The sequence below is a fragment of the Molothrus ater genome, chromosome 7, assembly GCF_012460135.2.
Source record: "Molothrus ater isolate BHLD 08-10-18 breed brown headed cowbird chromosome 7, BPBGC_Mater_1.1, whole genome shotgun sequence".
Classification (NCBI taxonomy): domain Eukaryota; kingdom Metazoa; phylum Chordata; class Aves; order Passeriformes; family Icteridae; genus Molothrus; species Molothrus ater.
In genome coordinates, this window is record NC_050484.2 from 18,738,940 (window position 1) to 18,759,195 (window position 20,256).

At 36.4% G+C, this 20,256-nt stretch overlaps 1 protein-coding gene across 1 annotated transcript in view; it reads right to left on the bottom strand.

The window, feature by feature from the left end:
• The window catches only part of UBR3 (ubiquitin protein ligase E3 component n-recognin 3), a 97,880-nt gene that overhangs the window by 22,838 nt on the left and 54,786 nt on the right, over positions 1–20,256 (bottom strand). Inside the window, 7 exon segments of the mRNA XM_054515359.1 lie at positions 1,210–1,315; positions 8,688–8,773; positions 14,269–14,405; positions 15,199–15,399; positions 16,954–17,064; positions 18,636–18,769; positions 19,189–19,338. Of these exon segments, the coding sequence (XP_054371334.1) occupies positions 1,210–1,315; positions 8,688–8,773; positions 14,269–14,405; positions 15,199–15,399; positions 16,954–17,064; positions 18,636–18,769; positions 19,189–19,338 (925 nt within the window).

Consider the following 20,256-nt stretch of genomic DNA (forward strand, 5'->3'; position numbering starts at 1 on the left):
AAGTGCATGATCTGTCCCACAGCCATTCTGGCCACATGATCTTAATCCTGCTGCTTATAACTCAGCCAACCATACACCAAATTTATTAACATCATCCCACTACTCAATCTAGGTCAGGATTCAATCAGAATCACATGAAAACAGACCCTCAAAGCAGTTTGAATGCATGCTGAACAGGTTTTCAGGTTATAAATGCTTGATGCTTTCTTCTGCTAATAGTTTATAAATTACTCTCTTAATACAGTTTAATTACTCCAGTAGCCTAATGTTCATTGCAAAAAGAAGCCTGGGTCCAAGAGAAAAATAAAATCCTAAACTAGAAATGAGAACAATTGTTTTAATAGTCCTCCCCACTTTGCAGTTAGGGTTGTGGCATATCACAATTCTAGATCAGTTTTTGAAATTGCATGATGTTTTCCACCTCAGGCTCCCAGAAGCACCGACAAACACACAGCTGGAGAGGCACTAAAAGGACAGTCTTTTGACATAACTGCAAGCTACAAAATGTAGAGCTTAGGATGAGGAAGATGCTTAAGGTGCTAAGAGAAAAAATATGTACTGTTTTCCTCTTACGAGGAAAAATCATGATCTGGTTTTAGGCAAGAAACCTTTCTCCTCATCATCAAGGTAGAATCTGAAAAGTGATGGGTCTTAAGTCAAGTAAGGAGATGAGTCCTTGCAGAACAAAGTACATGGTTTAATTTATTATGTTGTTAATCCTTGTACAGCTGTGTATGTAAGGTGCATCTTTTAAAAGCAAACTCAGATCAGTAACTTGCTTAAAAATAATAAGCTTGATGAAATTTTTTAGCCTAAAATATAATTATTTCTCACATTTATTAGACCTATTTACAAGTATTAATCATTATTCAACTTTCCATAAGCTACCAGCTTATCTCAATGTAAATTTTGTTGAGCATCCATATCAAGAACAGCAGCACCCTATCCACTTACCCAATACTGTTTAATTTGCATGTGCTTAAGCCTGCAAGAGGTGCATTTAAACTTTAGCTCAAAACTGGTCAGATTTTTATGTAAAAGAAATCTGAAAATATATTTTACAAATTCATACATACAATTTTTAGATGTTAAGTCTCCACCAGCATACCTCACAGAGAATTTAAATTAAGACAAAGTTACCCAAAGTCCCTCTGTAAGGATGTTTCTTTCACCAGGCAAAACTGATACAGGGTAAATTAAAATACTTGCTCTGAGTTTTTCTCCTGCGAGGGCTGGGTTAGTTTCCTCCAGGGATTGTATGCAGAGTCTATACTGTAGAGGCGCATGTGCATGGCCAGCACATGGAACAGCTGATCTGAAAGGGGAAGAAGACACATTGCTGAGTATTATATACAGTGACATGAATTTTTTACATTAAATTGCCATTGTGTATTTTAGGAGATTCTGAGAAGCCTGTCACGTCATTCCAAATAAGCTGGTACCCTAACAAGCATATTTTTATTAAGGATTGATTTATTTTTTAAAAAGAGATTTGAAGAGAAGTAAGATTTCAATAGAAGGCAGTGAACACATGCAGATATACAGAAAAATGTTTCAGAGAAAGGCTGTTTAGAAAGCTTTGACCAGATCTCAGTTGTTTTGGTGCTCCATGTTCTCAATTACAGGCCCTTTTAAAAAATCCTGTTTCATATGCTGTTATATTGCCAAGGTTCTGTGCTCACTACATTTGCCTCTCCAGTTTATGCTAGAAGCAGTGATTTCTTAAACAATTATTTTTAACAGAGACTGATATACTTTTGATTTATTTACTTTTGGCTTCCAATCCTCTCTCTCACTCTTAAGTTCTGAGCACCACATATTTGAAATTTAATCTAAATTGCTACAAGTCCTGACCTACAGCAGGATCACTTCGGTTCTTCATCTTTAAAAGGTTTATTATTCTTTCTGCCTTCATATGGTTATTTTGTAGGTAACTTCTGGACAAAAAAATCCTCAAACCAACAAAAGTCTGATTACACATCAATGACACTAACAGTCTTTATAATGTCACAGATTTGTCTGTACCACCTGCAGGCAGAGTTTGCTGATATTCATAATTTCAAAACCTCTGTACTTCAACTGCATCAAAAATATAATTTGCAAAACACTTGCAGAATTTTTCAGACAGAGGATGCATAAATACTCATGGTGATTTACTGCAGTATTTTATATTAAAATGAACATTTTATATTTATCTATGAATCATACAATCACACAAAGACAACATCTAACCCTTCCTTCCATTAAGCCACCCAAGAAGGCAAGCACCATTTAGGTAAAGAGCATTTTCAGAAAATGCTCTTTAATATAATATATAAAGCAATAAAGCAATAAAAAGCACAGAATGGTTTGAGTTGGAAGGGACCTTTAAAGGTCATCTAGTCAAAGCGTCCTGCAATGAGCAGGGATATCTTCAACTAGATCAGGGACTATTCGGGATTCAGACTTCAATTTTTCAATGAATCTTTTTTTATCTTCATAGGTCTATACTGAAATAATTAAAGTATCATTTCCCACAGTTTTGCTTACTTTTTTCTTCCTGTCACACTCTATCTTGCTATTTGGTGTCATGCTTTTGTCCTGTTCAGTTTTCTAGGACCCTGCTTTCTTTCTCCCTTTCATTTTAACTTTCTCCCTTGGTATCCTGACATCATCTTTCCTCTCCACCCCTTATTCTATCAATTGATCCCTTTGCATATTTCTCTCTAAATCTCTCTACATCTCTTTAAAACCCACTTGCTCAACCTACACACTTACAGGTCCTCTCTTTCAAGTAGAAATAGCAGCTATTAATTTATTTTCCATAAATAGACAATTACTCAGAGGTACGCAATGGCCAAAAGAGTCGCATGATGCAATCAGCTGACTGCCAGAGCCTGAGGGCTGTAATTAGCTCCTGGGGTTTGTAAAATAATTGGAGCTGTGGATGGCATTGGAATTGATAGCTGCCACCTGCTTTCTGAATAAAAACAGTCAATGAGGACAAAATAAGTCATCTTTTCTCCTGGCAAGAGATTCTTAGCAAAACACTGCTTTGCTGATAAAGTTGAAAATATAAAATCTGAAAATATACTTGTATTCTATCAAAATAATAAAAAAAAACCTCAAGCATGGTTTTATTTGGAATGAAACCCACGAAAATATCCATGCCTTTTCACTAAAATGAAGGCTTTTTTCTCCCTCAACTATTCCTTGCTTTAAACAGAAACAGACAACTACGCAAAATGTAAAAAACAAAAAAAAATTTGAAAATTGTTCAGGGTAATTAATTCATCCCCTATTCCTTTAACAGCTACTCTCCAGAGCTTTTACTAATATGAAATTAAGCAGGCAAGCATCAAATTCCAGCCCTGGAGAATGTATTAGTGATCTCCACACGTGAGAATGGAGACACGTAGCGGGAGTGCCGGGATGTGCCCAGGAAAGCGCCGCTCTCAGCCCGGGAAGGCACAGGCAGCACATGGGGCTGCCATGGAGGCCGCACAAGCGAGCGAGCGGCTGCTCTCAGCCCGGCCCCGCAGCAGCTCCGGCCGAGACACACACCGAGCTTCCTTTCTGCTTTACACTACAGCCACTCCCACTGCTTTACTTACCACTGACTGTGACTACCAACTACTGGAGAAAGCCAAGGGAAACACCAGAGCATTGGGAAGCAAGAACTGGCAACTCGATTGAGCACCAAGTGCTTGGTGCTGCAGCCACATCCTTATGCCTGAGTGTCTGGCACAAACCTGCTTGCCAGAGGAATACTCCAGGGCTTTTCCTGAGTATTTGTGGAGTGCATAATTCCAAAACATAAGCATAAAAATACTGCATGTCGTCCCATTTACTTACAGCCTACTTGGAACCTTTAAAATACATGTAAGGACAGTTTTTAAAAAAGTACCAGCAAAACATTACTGTGACAATGGCCCACAAACATCAGTCGTGGCTAGTGAAGAGTGGGAAGGGAGGCCATAACCTCACCAGGTATCCCAAAGCCCTCTGGCCCTCACAGTCCATCTTCCAGCCAATTCTCTCCAGGAGAGCCCACCCTTGTAAGGGGCAGGACCTGGTTGCAGCTTGGAGTCACTAAAAGATCATTCTTATCCAATTTTTGTAGGAAGAATATTAATTTCAGAAAGCGCAGCAGCAACAAAATTTGAAAAAAATTTGAATATGATCCTCCTCTTCTAATAACCTTGTAATATTTGAGGCAGGCTGCATCCAGGTAATTTGAATAAATATAAAAATCACACTATTTGGATGCACAATATAACTCATTGCTGCAAGTCATCAGGGGCTTGGGAGAGTTCTAAAATTTAGACATTTGAGTGAGCAAGATTACTACTGTTTTAAAACATGATCATAGACTCAAGTATTGTCTACACTGATGCACTGCTGTTTATGTCTTTGTTTTCACAGAATACATGTAAAGCTTAAACAACACTTCATAGAATCATCTGGATTAGCAGTTAGAACTAGCTTTCAGTCCTATTAGCATTCCTTAATCCATTTCTAAAAATAATGAAAATAACTATTGTTATTTTGTTATTGTCACTGCTGTTCTTGGTAGATTTACTTTTTGGAGTTAATCTATTGTGAGAGGGGAGCAATAAACTCAGTTGGAATCTGTACTTTCAAAAGAGCAGCTCAATGGATAGGACACTCTCTTTGCACTGAGAGTGAAGCTGTACAAGGAAGCATTGTAATACTGCTCCTCTCACAAGCCCCAAAGATAATGGGTATTTTGTCTATATACCCACACTGCACCAGCACTTGCAGCTGCATTCTTTACTGTTTTTAATAATAAAGCAGACTCACTTTACAAACATTGACAAAGGTCTTGAAAATATTCTGCTGTGTTACAATGCAAAAAGCAGAATTCCACAAAGGCAGTTTCACAGCCCTTTTCAGTTTTAGTATGATATGCACAGCACAAAAGAAAACTAAATTCAAGACATAAAAAGACAACAATTTGATAGATGAATGGTAGAAATTCTAAAAATGCTGTGCTCAATTGACAAAAATTAGCTATTCAGGAAGTTCCATTCAGATTTAAGCTTTGGTCTCGTAATCTTGGTTTGATCTTTGCTGAGCTGATCCCAAATTTCCGTGTAAGTTTTGCTGCCTTTTTTCCTACGTGTTTTTTTCTGGTCTCTTGACTGGTAAACTCAAATTACCAGAGTTCAAATCAGATGATGTTTTCTAATTCCACAATGTAGAGCAGTGTGCTGTCATAATGAAAACAAAGGAACGAGCTGCCTTTGCCTTGCTTGCAACAGTCTAGATAATGTGTTTATACCCCCTCTCTTTATTTTAGGACATAGACTGCTGTCATGGAATTTTCTGTCTTGATCCAGATATTCCCTTTTTACATTCCCTAAATTAGTATTCATATTTGCAATGTGAAAACATCACAAAGTGACACAGCAGTTCACTGCAGGTGGAATTGAAAACATCCTTGTCTCAACTGTGAAGATCTTACCAGACCAGGGATTCTTCCCCTTCTTCTCCCATAGCTTCCTGGGACTATCAAGAAGAATGTAGATTACAACTAAAACCAGTTGATACAACCAGATGGGACTTGATTGTCAGTAAGGAGACTGAGAAATATTTTTCTCCTGGTAGAGATTTACATAGTCCACTTAGCAACAGCAGCTGCAAAGACCTGTTGACAACATCTTCCCATTCATCACTGATCCAGTAGACTTGAATCAGTAAAAAACCATGAAGGTCAGCAAAAGCCTATTAAGGCATTAAGACTGGATAGTCTTTACAAAATCTCTTACATCTCCACTAAGTCTTAATTGCTGATGAAGCAGCTATTGACCTCTATACCAAACTCACCAGTGTATGAAACCAACTTTAGCAACAGAATTCTAACAGTACTATCCTTGCTTCTCCCACACTACATATTAGTGGCATATCAAGTGTTTTAGAAAATACTTAAGATCATCTGCTGGTGACAAAAACTGCTTTTTCCAAGTTAGCACGAATGGGCACCAAGGAACTGCAGACTGACAGCTCCTACCTGAAAAAAAACTCCAAACCAAGCAAACAAATCCAAAAACCCAAATCCTGCAACACCAAAAAGCCCAATCAATGACAGAAACCTGCTGTAGCAAGACGTTCCTAAAAACTTATTTCAATCTCTTTGTTTTTAGTGGCTGCAGAGAGCTGCATAGGACTCTTTGCAACCATAGCTACATCAACGACTATAGGAAAGAGACAGCTGGAACTCGATCTTGCAAATCAGAGTCAGGATTTTCTCCCAACAGGAAATACTAAGTAGCTCCAAGTGTCACTGTTCATAATGATAAAATGGAGACAGCTGTTACTTTAAACATGGTTGAAAAATTTGATAAAGAAGAATCATGAAGAGAAACAATGAGTTTCTATGCTCACAAAACCACTAAAAGCAGTGATAAAACTGCTGTGCTTACACCACAATCAAGATAAGGGCTTCAAATGAATGAGAAGAAGAAAACCAAAACAAACCAACCAAAACAACTCCCACAAAGCAATACTGTTTCTCAATGTTTAGAGCCATTCCAGAAGTTACAAAGGTGCTAGATATCCTATTTAAGAAGAATTAAACAACTCTTAAATAATTTTTTGATGTCCAGTTGTAAATAATGTCCTTTCCAATTAATGCAGTTGATGGTGCAATGCCAGACTGCTATTTGTGGGATAAGGAGCTCATTTACAGAGAAACTGCAGCTAGAGAACAAGAGGATAAAATATTTAATCTTGACCCAAAACCCTAATCCTATCCTTCTCACAAAGGGGAAAAAGGAAAAAAAAAAACCAAAACAAAAAAAAAGAGACTAGACAGACAGAATGAAAAATACTATTCAAAGTTAAAAAGAAGATTATAAATTCATTAATATGTAACTTTAAAATGTTGTGGAACTGCTCATCAACTAGTGCAAGATTACCAGAGTACGAATAGCAAAGAAAAACATCTACGTAAGTTAAAGAGAGGCACAGAATCAGAGAATGCTTAAGGTTGGAATGGACCTTAAAGATCACCTAGTCCCCACCCAGACCCTGCCATATTCCATTAGACAGGTTACTCAAGGCCTTATATAAAAACTGTACAGAGAAATCACAGTTATTCAGCCTTAATGCTGTGCTGTGACCCTGTTCTGTAAATATGGAACAATGAAGACAAACAGGTCCGTTACACTTTAAAACAGAGAAATAAGACTTGTACAGTTGTTATATATCATAATTTTCCCTAAACTCATGAGAATTTGCAAGGCCATAGACTCTAAAACTGTAATGTGTTCCTTCAAATAGGACTTGATTTTTAAGTAAAAAATAATAGGATACTATTTGGATTTTTGGTTGCACACACATAGAAAACTTTAAGCCTTAAAATGGCAATTTTGCAGGCAAATTTTCTTTACCATTCTTCTCACACACACTTGGTCAGCGATACTAAGAGCTACATTAATCATTCTTAATTTTACTTCCCAAGAGTAGCTGCCCTCATGGTACAATCTATTTAAACAGCTCTTGACCTATTTGTTCCCACCATCTTCCCTGATGTTTGCTGCTGTAACAGCTCACCTGGGACAATATATTCCATTTCCCACAATATCTAATCACCAAACTTCACAGTTGTTACGAGACTACCACAGAGTGGTATCTGCAGAACCCTGGCTGACTAAATTTGCACACAGTGATCTAGAGATGTTCTTTTTAACACGTGCACTTTTCAGGTACTTTGGTCGGCTGAGAAAGGGGGAGAATGATGGTGGGGAAAGACAATGTGCAGTACAATACAGGTTAAAACGACTTTTTAAATTAACAACACACAAATGAAATTAGTTGGGCAGTAGCAGAAGACTTTTGTCCTAGAGGGAATGTGGACAGCATAATGACAACCTGGTGAGATTTCTTGGGTGGCTCGTCACCTCAAAGGATGAGGAATGCATCCCCCAGAAATTGTGTACAAAAGACAGAGATGGGCCTAAGCTTTCTTTTTTCCTACCAAATCTGCTGCTATTGCTACATAAGCTTGACTTAAATAAGCATCAGTAGCAGTATTCTGGCAGGCTTTCCAGTTTTTCCTGACAAAAGAAAATGTCCACTTGTAACTGTTAATATTCCAATAAAAGATTAAAATATTTTCTTTTAAGAAAAAACCACTTCTGGCAGCAAGAAATTGCTTTATTTGACAATAACTGAAGATTTTAGAACAACAAAATTTGAAAGTTTCTAGGAAAGAAAATTTGAAATACTTTGTGGAAGCACTAGACAAATTAAAGACATGGGATGTTGTAGCTGCATATTTCTAAGTATGACACCAAGTCATGAGCTATATTAGCATTCAGAAAACAAACTTCTCTCCTATTGCTAGCAACAACCAGGGTGAAACAAAGCTTTCCTGCTTCACCCTTAATATACTTCTAGTGTTACTCACAAAAATGCAGTTATTAAAAAATATTACATGCATAGTATGACAATTGATTTCTAGATAATTGTACTCACAAGACATGAACAGCTCTAATGAAGAATTTGTGCAAATTATTTTTCAGATTTCTCTAACAGAAACAAAAAATCAAAGACTCCTTATGGCAGAAAAAAATGGTTTTAGAAGGAAAAAGTTGATGTAATTTAGAAAATACCAGAAAAAAACAGACATCTTTAGTCAATATTCTAATAATTTATACTGCGTTTAATAACATGAAACTTACTTAAACATGATCTTTTCCCAGCTGTGCTTGCACCTCCTGAACACAAATTTCCTCCTCGGTGGACCAGCTCAAGTTCCAAGTTTGTTCTGTAAGAAAAACATTACAGTATTGAATGGAACAACATTATTCAAGCTTCTACAGACACAAATGAATCATGACAAACTCCCAGCATACACTAAATAAAATAATACTGTGAACTAATCTTCAGTGTGAAACACTGCCAAAATACAGCTCAGAACAAAACAAACTTTATTAAGATATTGTTATATATGCTTTTAAGTACTATATTAACACAGTACTATATTGAGTTGTGAGAGGAGAATTAAAAAGTGTTAATTCTGTGTCTTTCTTCTGTATGCACACACAGCATAATAAGGGAATTTAGGTGCAAATCTGGAAAGACAATATACAGACTGGCTAACTTTCAGTCAATCATATAAATCTAAAAAGCGTTCTCTCCATTGGCAAAGCTTTTGTTTCACTTCAGACAATCAGAGAGTACAATGGATATGGCATCAACTAAATATGAATACAGTCTAAATTATAATTAAAGCACTGCCCTTTATAGATAAGTTAGTTAATAAAAGCCTTGGAGGTTAATTCTGAATGAAATGCTATTCACTGCAGCTCATTAGTATGAACCAGTAGTTGTGTCACTGAATCTCTGCATGCCACACTGATGCTTTCTTTCTCAGTATTACTGTAATCTGATACTTAGGCACCAATTGTTTAGGCCAAATTTGATAATTTTGTTTAATTTTGGAATTGGATGTTTCATTGCTGCATCTTGTACTGTCAAGATTTGTAACAAACACTTTATGTTATATTCTCTGAGAGCCTGTTTTAGTAAGTCAACATACATTTTAAAAATTAGAAGGAATATAATTCTATTATTCTGAAGTGTTGTTTTGCTGATTCAATCCAAACTGCCAATCTCTTTCTATACATATTTTGTCCTTTAATGAGAAATGAAACAATTTTAGGTTTGATATAATGTGACTGATTCCATATTAAAATCTATTCTAGAATTTTAGGCACATAACATATCCAAGCTAAGAACGCCCCTCCCCTGCCATTTAAGAAGAAACTAGAGGATTTTTACTCAAAACAAATTATTTTCAGAATTTCAGCTTCATCAACTTGAAAGAATAATACACTTTGATATGCAGTGTTTGTTAAGATATTTTCCTATGTTTTTAAAATAGCAACATTTTTGAATATTCCTATCCCTAAGTTTGCAGCTTATGCCATCCATTTCTGAAGGAATGCTTTAATCCTCTCTACTCAGAAAAGGCAATTTAACATTGATAATGTGCCTGCTCAGAGCTCCATCTGGTTGCTGCTGATAAGGGCATCTGTGTGACAGGGGAATTTTCCACTCTTCAGGCGATTTGCAGTGCTCACTGAACTTCTGAAAATCTACCAGCAAGGAAGCAGGGACAGGGATTTCATATTAGTGGACAAAATAGCAGCTGTAGATCAGCATGTGCTGGTTCATCATGGGAATATGAAGGAAATCAGGATGTTTTATTTCTACGAACATTCTGATAACTAATTTGTAGAACAAAATCAATGACAGTCTTCCATTAAAATGAGGATAATTAAGATTTAAATCAAAAGACTACTGAATGTTTAAGAACAATTTTCTAGATCTACAATTTTAAATTTTCCTTTCACCAAAGCATATGTGCCATTTCACAAAAGAAAAACCCTCAGGAACAATTCTGAAAAGTACCTCTTGCTGTTACATATGAGGTGTCATATAGTACTTTTTACTATAGGGAATGTAAGGAAAGTTATTTCTGTAATCACATACTCTGTTCACATGTACAATACCAACTCTCACCTCTCACACTTCTTCATTGTCCCCAGCTCCTCAAAGGCAGCACCCTATAGCTCAGCTTTCTTGGAAATGTAAGTATTAACCTTTTCCTTCAATATGTCACTTTGAAAACATATCTATAACTTGGCATAAAAATGTAGAGTAGAGAAAGCATCTTCTGTGAAAATGAACACTTATCCTTCAGAAAATATCCTACATCAGTTACAGACCTCAATAATTTTTGAAGGAGACCAGTGTATCTCCCTAATTTGAGCTCCCTTCTGCCTTGAAGATCCCCTGCCCTTTACTGAAGAAAAGTAATGAAGAAAAACTGTAGGCATCTGATAGGAGTGTGGAACACAGAGTGGTCTCTGAAAGAATCCTTTGCTATCTCAGAATCCTCAACATAAAGGAAAGAGAATGAGAAAGAAAATCTATATAAGTGTCTTCTTTTCCTATCTAGAAATCTCAGTGTCATTCATTGCAGCAAAACATTTTGTAGGACACTGCCTTTATCCTCCTCCCTCACAGAAAAAACCCTGAGAGAATGGATTTCTCTCAGCTGTCCTGACTCCTGATTAACAGCAGACCTACTTCATCCCTTCCTGGGGGCTTTTGTTAAAGGAACGTACTGGGGGTGGGAAGGGTGATTTCACATTTCTGGGAATTCATACAAGACAGAGTAGAGGGAAGTAAAAATGCCACATCCTTTCCAGAAAGGGAAGATATTTGGATGGACTTGCTCTTCCTATTGGGACTATCATTTTTCTCACTTCAATTTACAAACACAACACATACAAGGAAAAACCCCAGATACTGAGACACAGACTCAGAAGGAAAGAACACATGGCTCCTACATTTGTCTATACATAGCTGACAGAAAAGCCAAAAGGTTTGTTTGCACAGCCAACAAAAGCATGAAACCTACTGCTGTGCAATACATAAACAGTCCTCCAAGATATCACCACAAATGACAGTCTTCAATGCTTTGAATGTGGAACTATTAAAATTAAAGCTAGGCACACGTGATTTGGGAATGACACCTACACTCATCTCATAAATGTCAGCAAAGACAAGGAGAAATGCATGAAAAGGGTCCAAATCTAACAAGATTATGACTCTTGGAAAAGCAGGAGGTAGCCAAGGAGCTGCTGTTCCAGCTGTGCATGCAAATCAGGATGCCAGACCCAGAATGCCTCTTTTGCTAGGAAAGCAGGCAGCAGCTAGCCCTCTCACAAGGTGGTAAAGAGTTCTTTTGTAATTTTTTTCTCTGCTACCAGTGACATATACCTGGGTAAGCAAAAATGAAGAAAAGTAGGTTCCTTTTTTCCTGAAGAAGAAAGAATAACCTGCAGCAACTGGCTACGTATTGTTTCACATTCTCATTCCAGCATGCAGTAATCCACTGCAAAGCTGGCATTCAGCTGTAAACCAGCATCTTTCAGGACAGGAGATGATGTCATTTTCTGACTGAAAATGGAACATGACTTAAAAGAAGTCATGTTCTTACATGAACACTCTTATAAGAAGATTAAGAGTGTTTAATTCACATGGAAATATATGGAGTTAATCAAAATATCATTGTATTCAAATGCTCATCTAAGCAAGGGTTAAATACCAGGAAAAACTGTGAAACAGCTGTAGATGGTCTGACCAAAAACAATTAAATGCTTCTGAACACCTGGAGCTAGAGATGCTCAAAGGGTACTGGTTGGTAAGGAACACAAGGGTATCATCACCTCAAGAAAAACTCTGGATGGAAATAAGGAAGAAATAGGTAGAATGACAGAAATAATTTACAGAAAGTAAAACTACTTCAGTATGTAATTTTAATTGTGGATAGTCCGTTTTTGATTACTTAAAAGTAAACACATAATAAAATCATACAAAGCAAACTCTTCCAGTTTGGAGCATGATGTACAGATTTATTTCCATAAATACAAACTGTAAAGTTATATTAACATGTCTATTTAAAAGTTTAATTTTTTAACCCTGTAGTTCTTATGCAATTATCAAGTAGTAGAAGAATGTAAATCTGGATTGCTGCACTGAAAAGCAAGAGAAGTTAACCACCTTGAAGCTGATCTGCCAGGCTCCCTCATAAGTGATCTTATGAGTTACAGTAACAATACAGAAGGCTGGATCCAACACCTGAAATTCCTCAAACATGCATAAATGGAAAATTGGTGACACAAGTCTAACCCTAACAGGAAGAGGTCACAAGGAGTACAAGTGACATATCCTAATCCTAGTGGTCAACCAAGAGTTCTCTCTCCAGCAGTGCAAGCAGCAAAGAAATGTGGCTCTGGTTTGAGGTATTTTTAACTCTTTGAATGAAAACAAATCCTGAGCTCTCTGTGTAAATATAAAAGTAATACATAGATACATTTAAAATATGTTTAGCTAGCATTTTAAAAGTTATTATGACATTGCACCCAGGAAGGTATTTTAACACCTTTTTTATCTTAAATGGCATGTCAAGTTATGGTTATAAGTAATCATACTTTGATATGTGAAATATTAGTTTTGAGTCCTTTGTATTTTTGGAAGGGTATTTAATTGTATTGATCAAACACGTAATTGCTAACATCCCAATATTACTTATCCTTGTCGAGCATATACCACTTAAAAATATAGAATAATCCTTTAACTTGCTATGTATAGAATGTCATAGCTCTTCTGCATCAGTTAAAATACTCTGAAAGAATACAGATAGTATTTCTTTTAACAGAAGAATATAATGATCTGAGTTGGAGGAGAATTCTAGAGATTAGAGGGTGTAACCTCTGGTGAAAAGCAGAACCTTACAGGGTCCTGCTAAGTGGAACCTCAGAGTCCTGCTGAGCCAAGGCTTGAATATGTCCCCTGCTTATGTACTAAAGACACTCAGCAATGAGAGTTTATGAAACTGCAATAAAAAAACGCTCCTCAATGGCATCACTTCTATGCTTGCAGTTTCTCTGCAGTCAGCACCTTCCCTGCAGGCCTCACTAAGCCAGAGTTTAGAAAATTATTTGCTTAGTGAGTATATCAAGTTCTTATGGGAAAACCTGGTATTACAGTAACTGAATAGATTAACCATTCAGACTACCTTAACATGAATGGTAGAGAAGGAGGGGCTGGTTTTCTTGGAGAGCGGATGTGACACTGACAGCTCTAAAACTACAATCAAACATCACCAAAAAAACACTGCCGGTTTTGACAGTCTTTTAGGAGTCTAAAGACTATATGAAGAGAAATTCCTGGTTACTGATGTAATAAAAAAGCTCCTTCTGTGATCTTCTTTTAAGTAAATAAAACTAATGTGTGACAGAGAGATAAAAAGCACCTTGTGATTTAAAAAACTAGAAATATGGCAGTGATACAGAAAAAAAATCTCATTCTGTAAAAGACAGATAAAGTAGATTTGACAATTTGGGAAATGAAAGCCAAACAAGAAATGCAACATAAAATTTTGATTTATGGAAAGCAAAACCTTGAATTAAGAAGAAAACTAAATAAGCATACGACAGTGCTCTCTGGGTTTTGTGCCACTGCTACATATAGTAAAATGAACTGAGAGACACATGTTTTCATCTTGCATAATGCCTGCATATGAAAATCAGAAAATGTAACCTTGATGTACTGAGTATGCAAAAAGTCCTTTTTGGAGAGGATGAAATATTTTTAAATGCTTTTTTTTAAAAGAAGACAGGTATCTAGTGACTAATATCATTAGTGAGAAATACAGAAGAAAAAATATAAAGGAAACATACCCACCTGGCTACAGAATACATAAACAGGAAATCATTGTCAGGTGATCCAGGAGTCTTACTATAATCTGTATACTTCTTCTGTGTGGTACTTTTTATATCTTTCATTACAGATTCCATTTCTTTACTGAGATTGGTCTCAGACTATGAACAAAGACACAAAAGAAGATTAGTTAATTTTACCTGAAGAAATGCAGTAGCTGATTATAAAGCGTAGCGCTTTCATATTTGTAAAACACATTTGCAGGTTATGAAAAAATGTGCATTCACAGAACTGTCAGGATATTTTGGATAGTTATTTTGATTTGTTCTGAATATGAAAACATAACTGGTTTTTCCATCTCCTAAGTTTAAGAATCTCAGTGCTTGTGCTATTTTAAAGTATACTTGCACTGTACAGGTACACAAAAACACAAAGCATCTCCATTGAGACTTGAAGGTAACAAAATTTAATATAATTTATTCTGTCATTCAGAGGACCTCATGAAGCTTTGTAAAACATGAGCATCTGCAAATTGCTCTTTCTGTAAAATGAATAAGCCATACCTTATAAAGTTCTTAAGAGGCATAGTTTAAATAGCTTCCAGTTATGAGACTATTGCTGTTTTTTCATTGCACGAGAATTACAAATATATTTCATATTACATTACTTTGTTCTATGTAAATTACTATGGAGAAAACTGAAAATGTACCCAATAAAAAAATTATATTAATCACATTTTGTCACAGCTTTCAACTGTTTATTTTTCATAGGTAACACAGCAAATGCTCTGAGTTTCTTGATAAGAAAACAATGGTATATTGCCTTCAATATCAGAAGAAAACGAACTTTCCGAGGTTGCCAGGATTCTAAGAGATCACAAATGCAATATAATGTAAAAAACTGAAAGGTAGAGGCAAATTAACAAGGATCTTTCTGCCTTACACTGATGCTTACTGGGAAAGTTCCCAGCTGTTCTTGAAGCTCTTCCACCTCTTGCACAAGATCTTGCAAACACTTGTTACTGTGACTTTGCCAAACGCTTCTTTCCATGTTGTTTCCAGGATAACAAGGAAGAACGCTGTTGGCAAACTGCCTACACAGGGGACAGGTAAATTCTCCTTTGTCCACTGAAAAACCCTGGAGAACTTGGTCATTCTAAAAGGAAATAAAAGAGATGGAGCTGAAATTTGTGAATGATTATTGGTTTTTTAGCTTGATATTGTAGCAAGCTAAAACTGAACAAAACTAAGTCTAAGACCTAAAACTGTAAAGAAAGAATAATTAGAATAGTTACCCATTTTACTGACAAAGGTATTAGCTACTAGAGACTGTCTTACGATCCTCCAACTCAATTTTCCTGATTTTTAAGCACTCTCCATTGTCAACAATATCCCCATAATAAAGTAGAAAGTCTTAAATGGAGTATTTCCAAAATCTCAAGTGTGTTGTCTCTTTCTGACAATTCCCATTAAGTTCTAGATATTAGATGGCCTAACCTCCAAGTACAGACTCCAAGTAGAGGCTGAAAAAAGCCTAATCAAGTAGCCATTGGCAGGCAGCATGAAAAGAACCCTGATTATTTCTTGTATCACATGAAGGATGAAAGAATGGGCACAGAAATACACATTTGGAAAGTGAGGATGTGTCCTCAGTACTCTTGTAAACTGGCAAGAAACCTTGCTTCAGCTTCATGAATTGCCTCTGTGGCTTCCCATGTTGATATCTAACTGTATTATGTAAAAATAAATGTTTTATCCAGATGAACACAGCTCTATATAAATTGTTTCAGTCCAAAAAATGGTAGTAAATAGTCAAAATTATTATGCACTCATCTACTTACTAGTAAAACATGCTAGGAGCAGAAGTTCACTTAAATAATCTAGACTCTTCAAGAATACAATTACATGGAGTAACAGTTTGTTTCAAGTTTAATAGAGAATCCACCAAAAAATGACTTCAGAATTTATATGGTGCAAAAAATCTTCTTTTCCAAAATTCTGTAAAGTGAGACTCTATCATGAAAGTCCAGATTTTGCTGCTGTATTCTTTATGTGATTTTTATGTTATTTTATATTTATCTTGATGATGCAATTACTGCTGCAAGCAAATTTAAATGAATATGGAAAAGAATTCATCATGGGATCCAAGTTGGCACACCTTCTAGTTTCTTTAGAGGTTAAGTTTCACACAGTAGGAGCAATGCTGATACTAAAAATACAAAGAGTTGCTCACAGCTTTTTTCAAAATGAAAAGAAATCAACAAAAATTACAAAAAAATCCTAAACCAGAAAAACAAACTAAAAAAAACCACAAACACCCTCCTCCACCAACCATCCCCGTCCCTCAAACAAACAAAACCCCACCAAAAGATCCACCAAACACAAAACCTGAAGAAATATCCTGTAAAGTCATCTTGAACAAAAATGCTGGTTCATATGAAACAAGGAGTCATCATTTAGTCTTTATTTTTTTGTGCTGGTTTATTTTGCATGAGATTTCTTCTGATATATCAGAATAACAGAAAACAAAGTACTTTTGTTAATAATGTCAAGATGCAGTAAGAGACTAAGTTCCTGAAACACAATGAAACTATTCTGTACAGGCATACAAAACATTGGATTGAATTGATTTGAACAGCATAAATCCAAGTGATTTCAGTAAAAGCAGTTCAGATCCAAATAAACAGCTATGAGCCTCAGCTTTACTTACCCGTAAGGATTCCATGTAAGATTTGTGACAATCTATATGTAAAGTGTGACCACAGGTTTGTACATAAACACCTCCTTCCCAGCCTATTGACACTGCTTGTAGGCAGGAACTCTAAATCAAAGCAACAACAGGAAGAAAAAACAACAACTATAATATACAAAGCTATAAAAGTATTTATTAAAACATCAAGATTTACAAGATAGACAAATTTCTATTTGCATGCTACCTAATTAAAGAGATCCTGAGGAAATAAAGAAAAAAGAATTTATAAAAAGTGTTTATTTATGCTGACTGACATGGCAGCTCTTATGCTATTCTTTCCAATAGTAAAACTTCTGCAGTTCTTGTCAGTATGCCAACATGTAAAAATAAAGCTCCACTTCAGCACTACTTCAATGCTTTTTATCACTTCAGCAGGAAAAAATACTAATTAACTGATACACTAACCCAGTATCATCAATGTCAAAAGAAGAAAAGCATGTCCACAAACTCTTTCTCAGCTAAAAAATAGTTTGTTAAAAAATAATTTTTTGCTTAGGTCTTTCAGAATTTCACTTTCTAGCAAGAAAATGCATATTTTCCTTAGAATAAGATGCTTTCTGAAAAAATGACCAATTCTTAGGACTGTATCAAAACAATTAAGAATTTTACTCTACATTAATCTACATAAACGAGCTTGGCTGCAGTTGGCAAATTTTAATTATCTGTGGATGTCATTATGAAAAAGCTAGCAACTATGTTAGAATAAAAATTGCCTGTTTTTCCACTTTAAAGACAATCTTCAAGCTTCTAAAGGCTCATTATTTAGTTAGATACACTGAAAAGCTGGCATCTCACCTAGGACTAATCTATAGAAGCTAATTTAGGATCAAAGGTTCCATATTATTCTCCCTGAAAATGATTTCTCAGAACAGTTGTGTATTATCTTACATAGCTCTTTTAGGCACTAGCAAGGGAAGTCACAGGCAGCCCTTCTGCTAAGGTCTACAATTGAGTATGTCCTGCTAAGCAACAAGAATTGGTTCTCAAAATTAAAAGGGAAAAGCTGTAACTTGGCTTTGTGAAGTGCTGTAAAACTGTTTGGAACAGCTAACAGAACTGCAAAGCAGACATCTACTATCAATAAATGTAAAATTGAACTTCAGATATTGTGCAGAGTTGAGGATTCAGTAGAAGAGGATGCATTCTACAGGTTTCTCCTTCCCATCAACTCATACTCCCCTTCTCTGTAGTGCTCAGAAACCTGTTACAGATTACAACAAATCTTTCCACTTACTCTGCACTTCCAAAGTACTTTTACCTAATTAAGAGCAATTCCTTGACTGGGTTTTCTGAATGGCTACAAGAGAACTGGTGTTTGCTTAGACAGTGAACACAAATTTCACTTGTGTGGTCACACGGGAGAGTGAAATACCTTCTTCTAGAGAGTATCTGTGTGGATGTTTAATGACTGTATAGCTCTATATATACTAGATGCCTATTGCCAAAATATAATGGAAGAAAGCCAGAAACTATTTAAAAATAAGGAGCCTATCAAATGTAAACACTTCAGAATGACTGCAACACGAAAAAGCATTTGCTAAATGTAGACATGAAACTAGGAGAGCTCTAAGTTGCAATTTCATTCTCTTTTTACATCCAACTGTTGTTAGGTGCTAGCCTAGTTGCCATGCAATGCTTACATCTTTGAAGTAGCGCTGCAGCGTTGTGAGCCTGACGTCGTGCAGCGCTGCACAGGTGTCCCAGGGATAGATCTGCTCCTCTTCGGTCGTGGGGAGCCTCCTTGGCTCCGTGCTATTGCGGCACTGCCCCAGCACTGCCACAGGAGAGGGAACACACAGTGCCATGGGTAACAACAGGCTGAACAACTCAGAGAACAATCAGGCCATTTTGGTTTGGAACATACACACAAACACCCGTATCCACTAGCATTCGTATCTACATGCAGATGCACTGATGGCTGTTTAATTTCCTTTCTCCTTCCAGGACTGATTTTCCTGCAGGTCTGTAATGTACTTCTGCATTTGCAAAAGCTAATAGAAAGTAGGAAGGAATTAAACAATTTGTTCTTTCCCCAAACTTTTTAGAAGTTCCTTATGTGTCTCATAGAGGACCATCCACCAAAAAAAAATAGGAAACCCAGTGCTTCCAGACTTAAGGAGACACAACAGGATTTATGCACACATGCTAAAAGCTGCAGAAACACTGTTTTTCCTACAAGCCACACATTCATACCTGAGGATGCCTGTAATAGTACAACTAGCCCTGTAGGTCTGTCTTCAGTAGAAGGGCCACTTTGTCCACAAATAACACAGTCATATATTGCCTCAGAAACATGCTGTTCAGATGTAGCTACCTCCATGGCAATGTCAGCATCTGGTGATTCTAAAAACAAATTTAAAAAAAATCATATTAAACAGAAGTAAAGAAATCCAATTGAGGATTTCCATGTGAGGATGTCCAAAAACCCATCTGCATTGAGGCAGTGATGAAAAAACTACAAAATATTTTCTCTAGTTTATCTACAACTAAAACATTGTCAGTTGCTTGAAACAAACCTTTCTGCTTCCAGGAAAGACACCTACAAAATGAAGTACGTGTTTTTTCAATAGGCAAAATTACTCCCTGTGGAATTAAATGCTTTATTTGAGTTTCGTATTAAACTTGATCTCTTAAAAACTTCTATAAAAGAGAGATCTAACTTCTATTTCATTAGATATACTGAAAACTTTGAACATAGAGAGATGAAGGACAACAATATGACTCTCTAGTAAAACCAGATTAGCTGACTGAAACAACCATTAGAAGGAAAAATGATTCTGTGTTTTCTTCATGGTCCACATTGCTCCTTCCTAGGTGCACAGAAATGTTCAAGGCTAAGGCCCAGCTCTGAAGTATCAAAGCCACTGCACTTCACACAGCTTTGATCACATGACAGTAGGTGGTGCTGATTTCAGGGCAAACCATTTTATGTTATGTTACCATCCAAGTGAAGAATTCTTTATTGATTTGAAAGAAAAGCACCTTAGGACTAAATGATCCACTCCTGCTGCACATACAGTCAGCCTCTTGACCTAGAATATGTGGGTTTTCTTTGTGTCTTTCCGAGAACAAAATTTTTCTAAAGGAAAACACTTCCTCCCTAACTTCTACCATACCCTTTATCCCTCTGATTAAGTAGGCTGGAGTACTGGATAGAGAATCCAAAAACCTTGAGCAGAACAACAGTCCTCATGCAGAATTGTTTTTAGGACAACTGCTGTCTTCTGAAAGTCTACTACAAGTTTGGCACAGGAGGCTGCT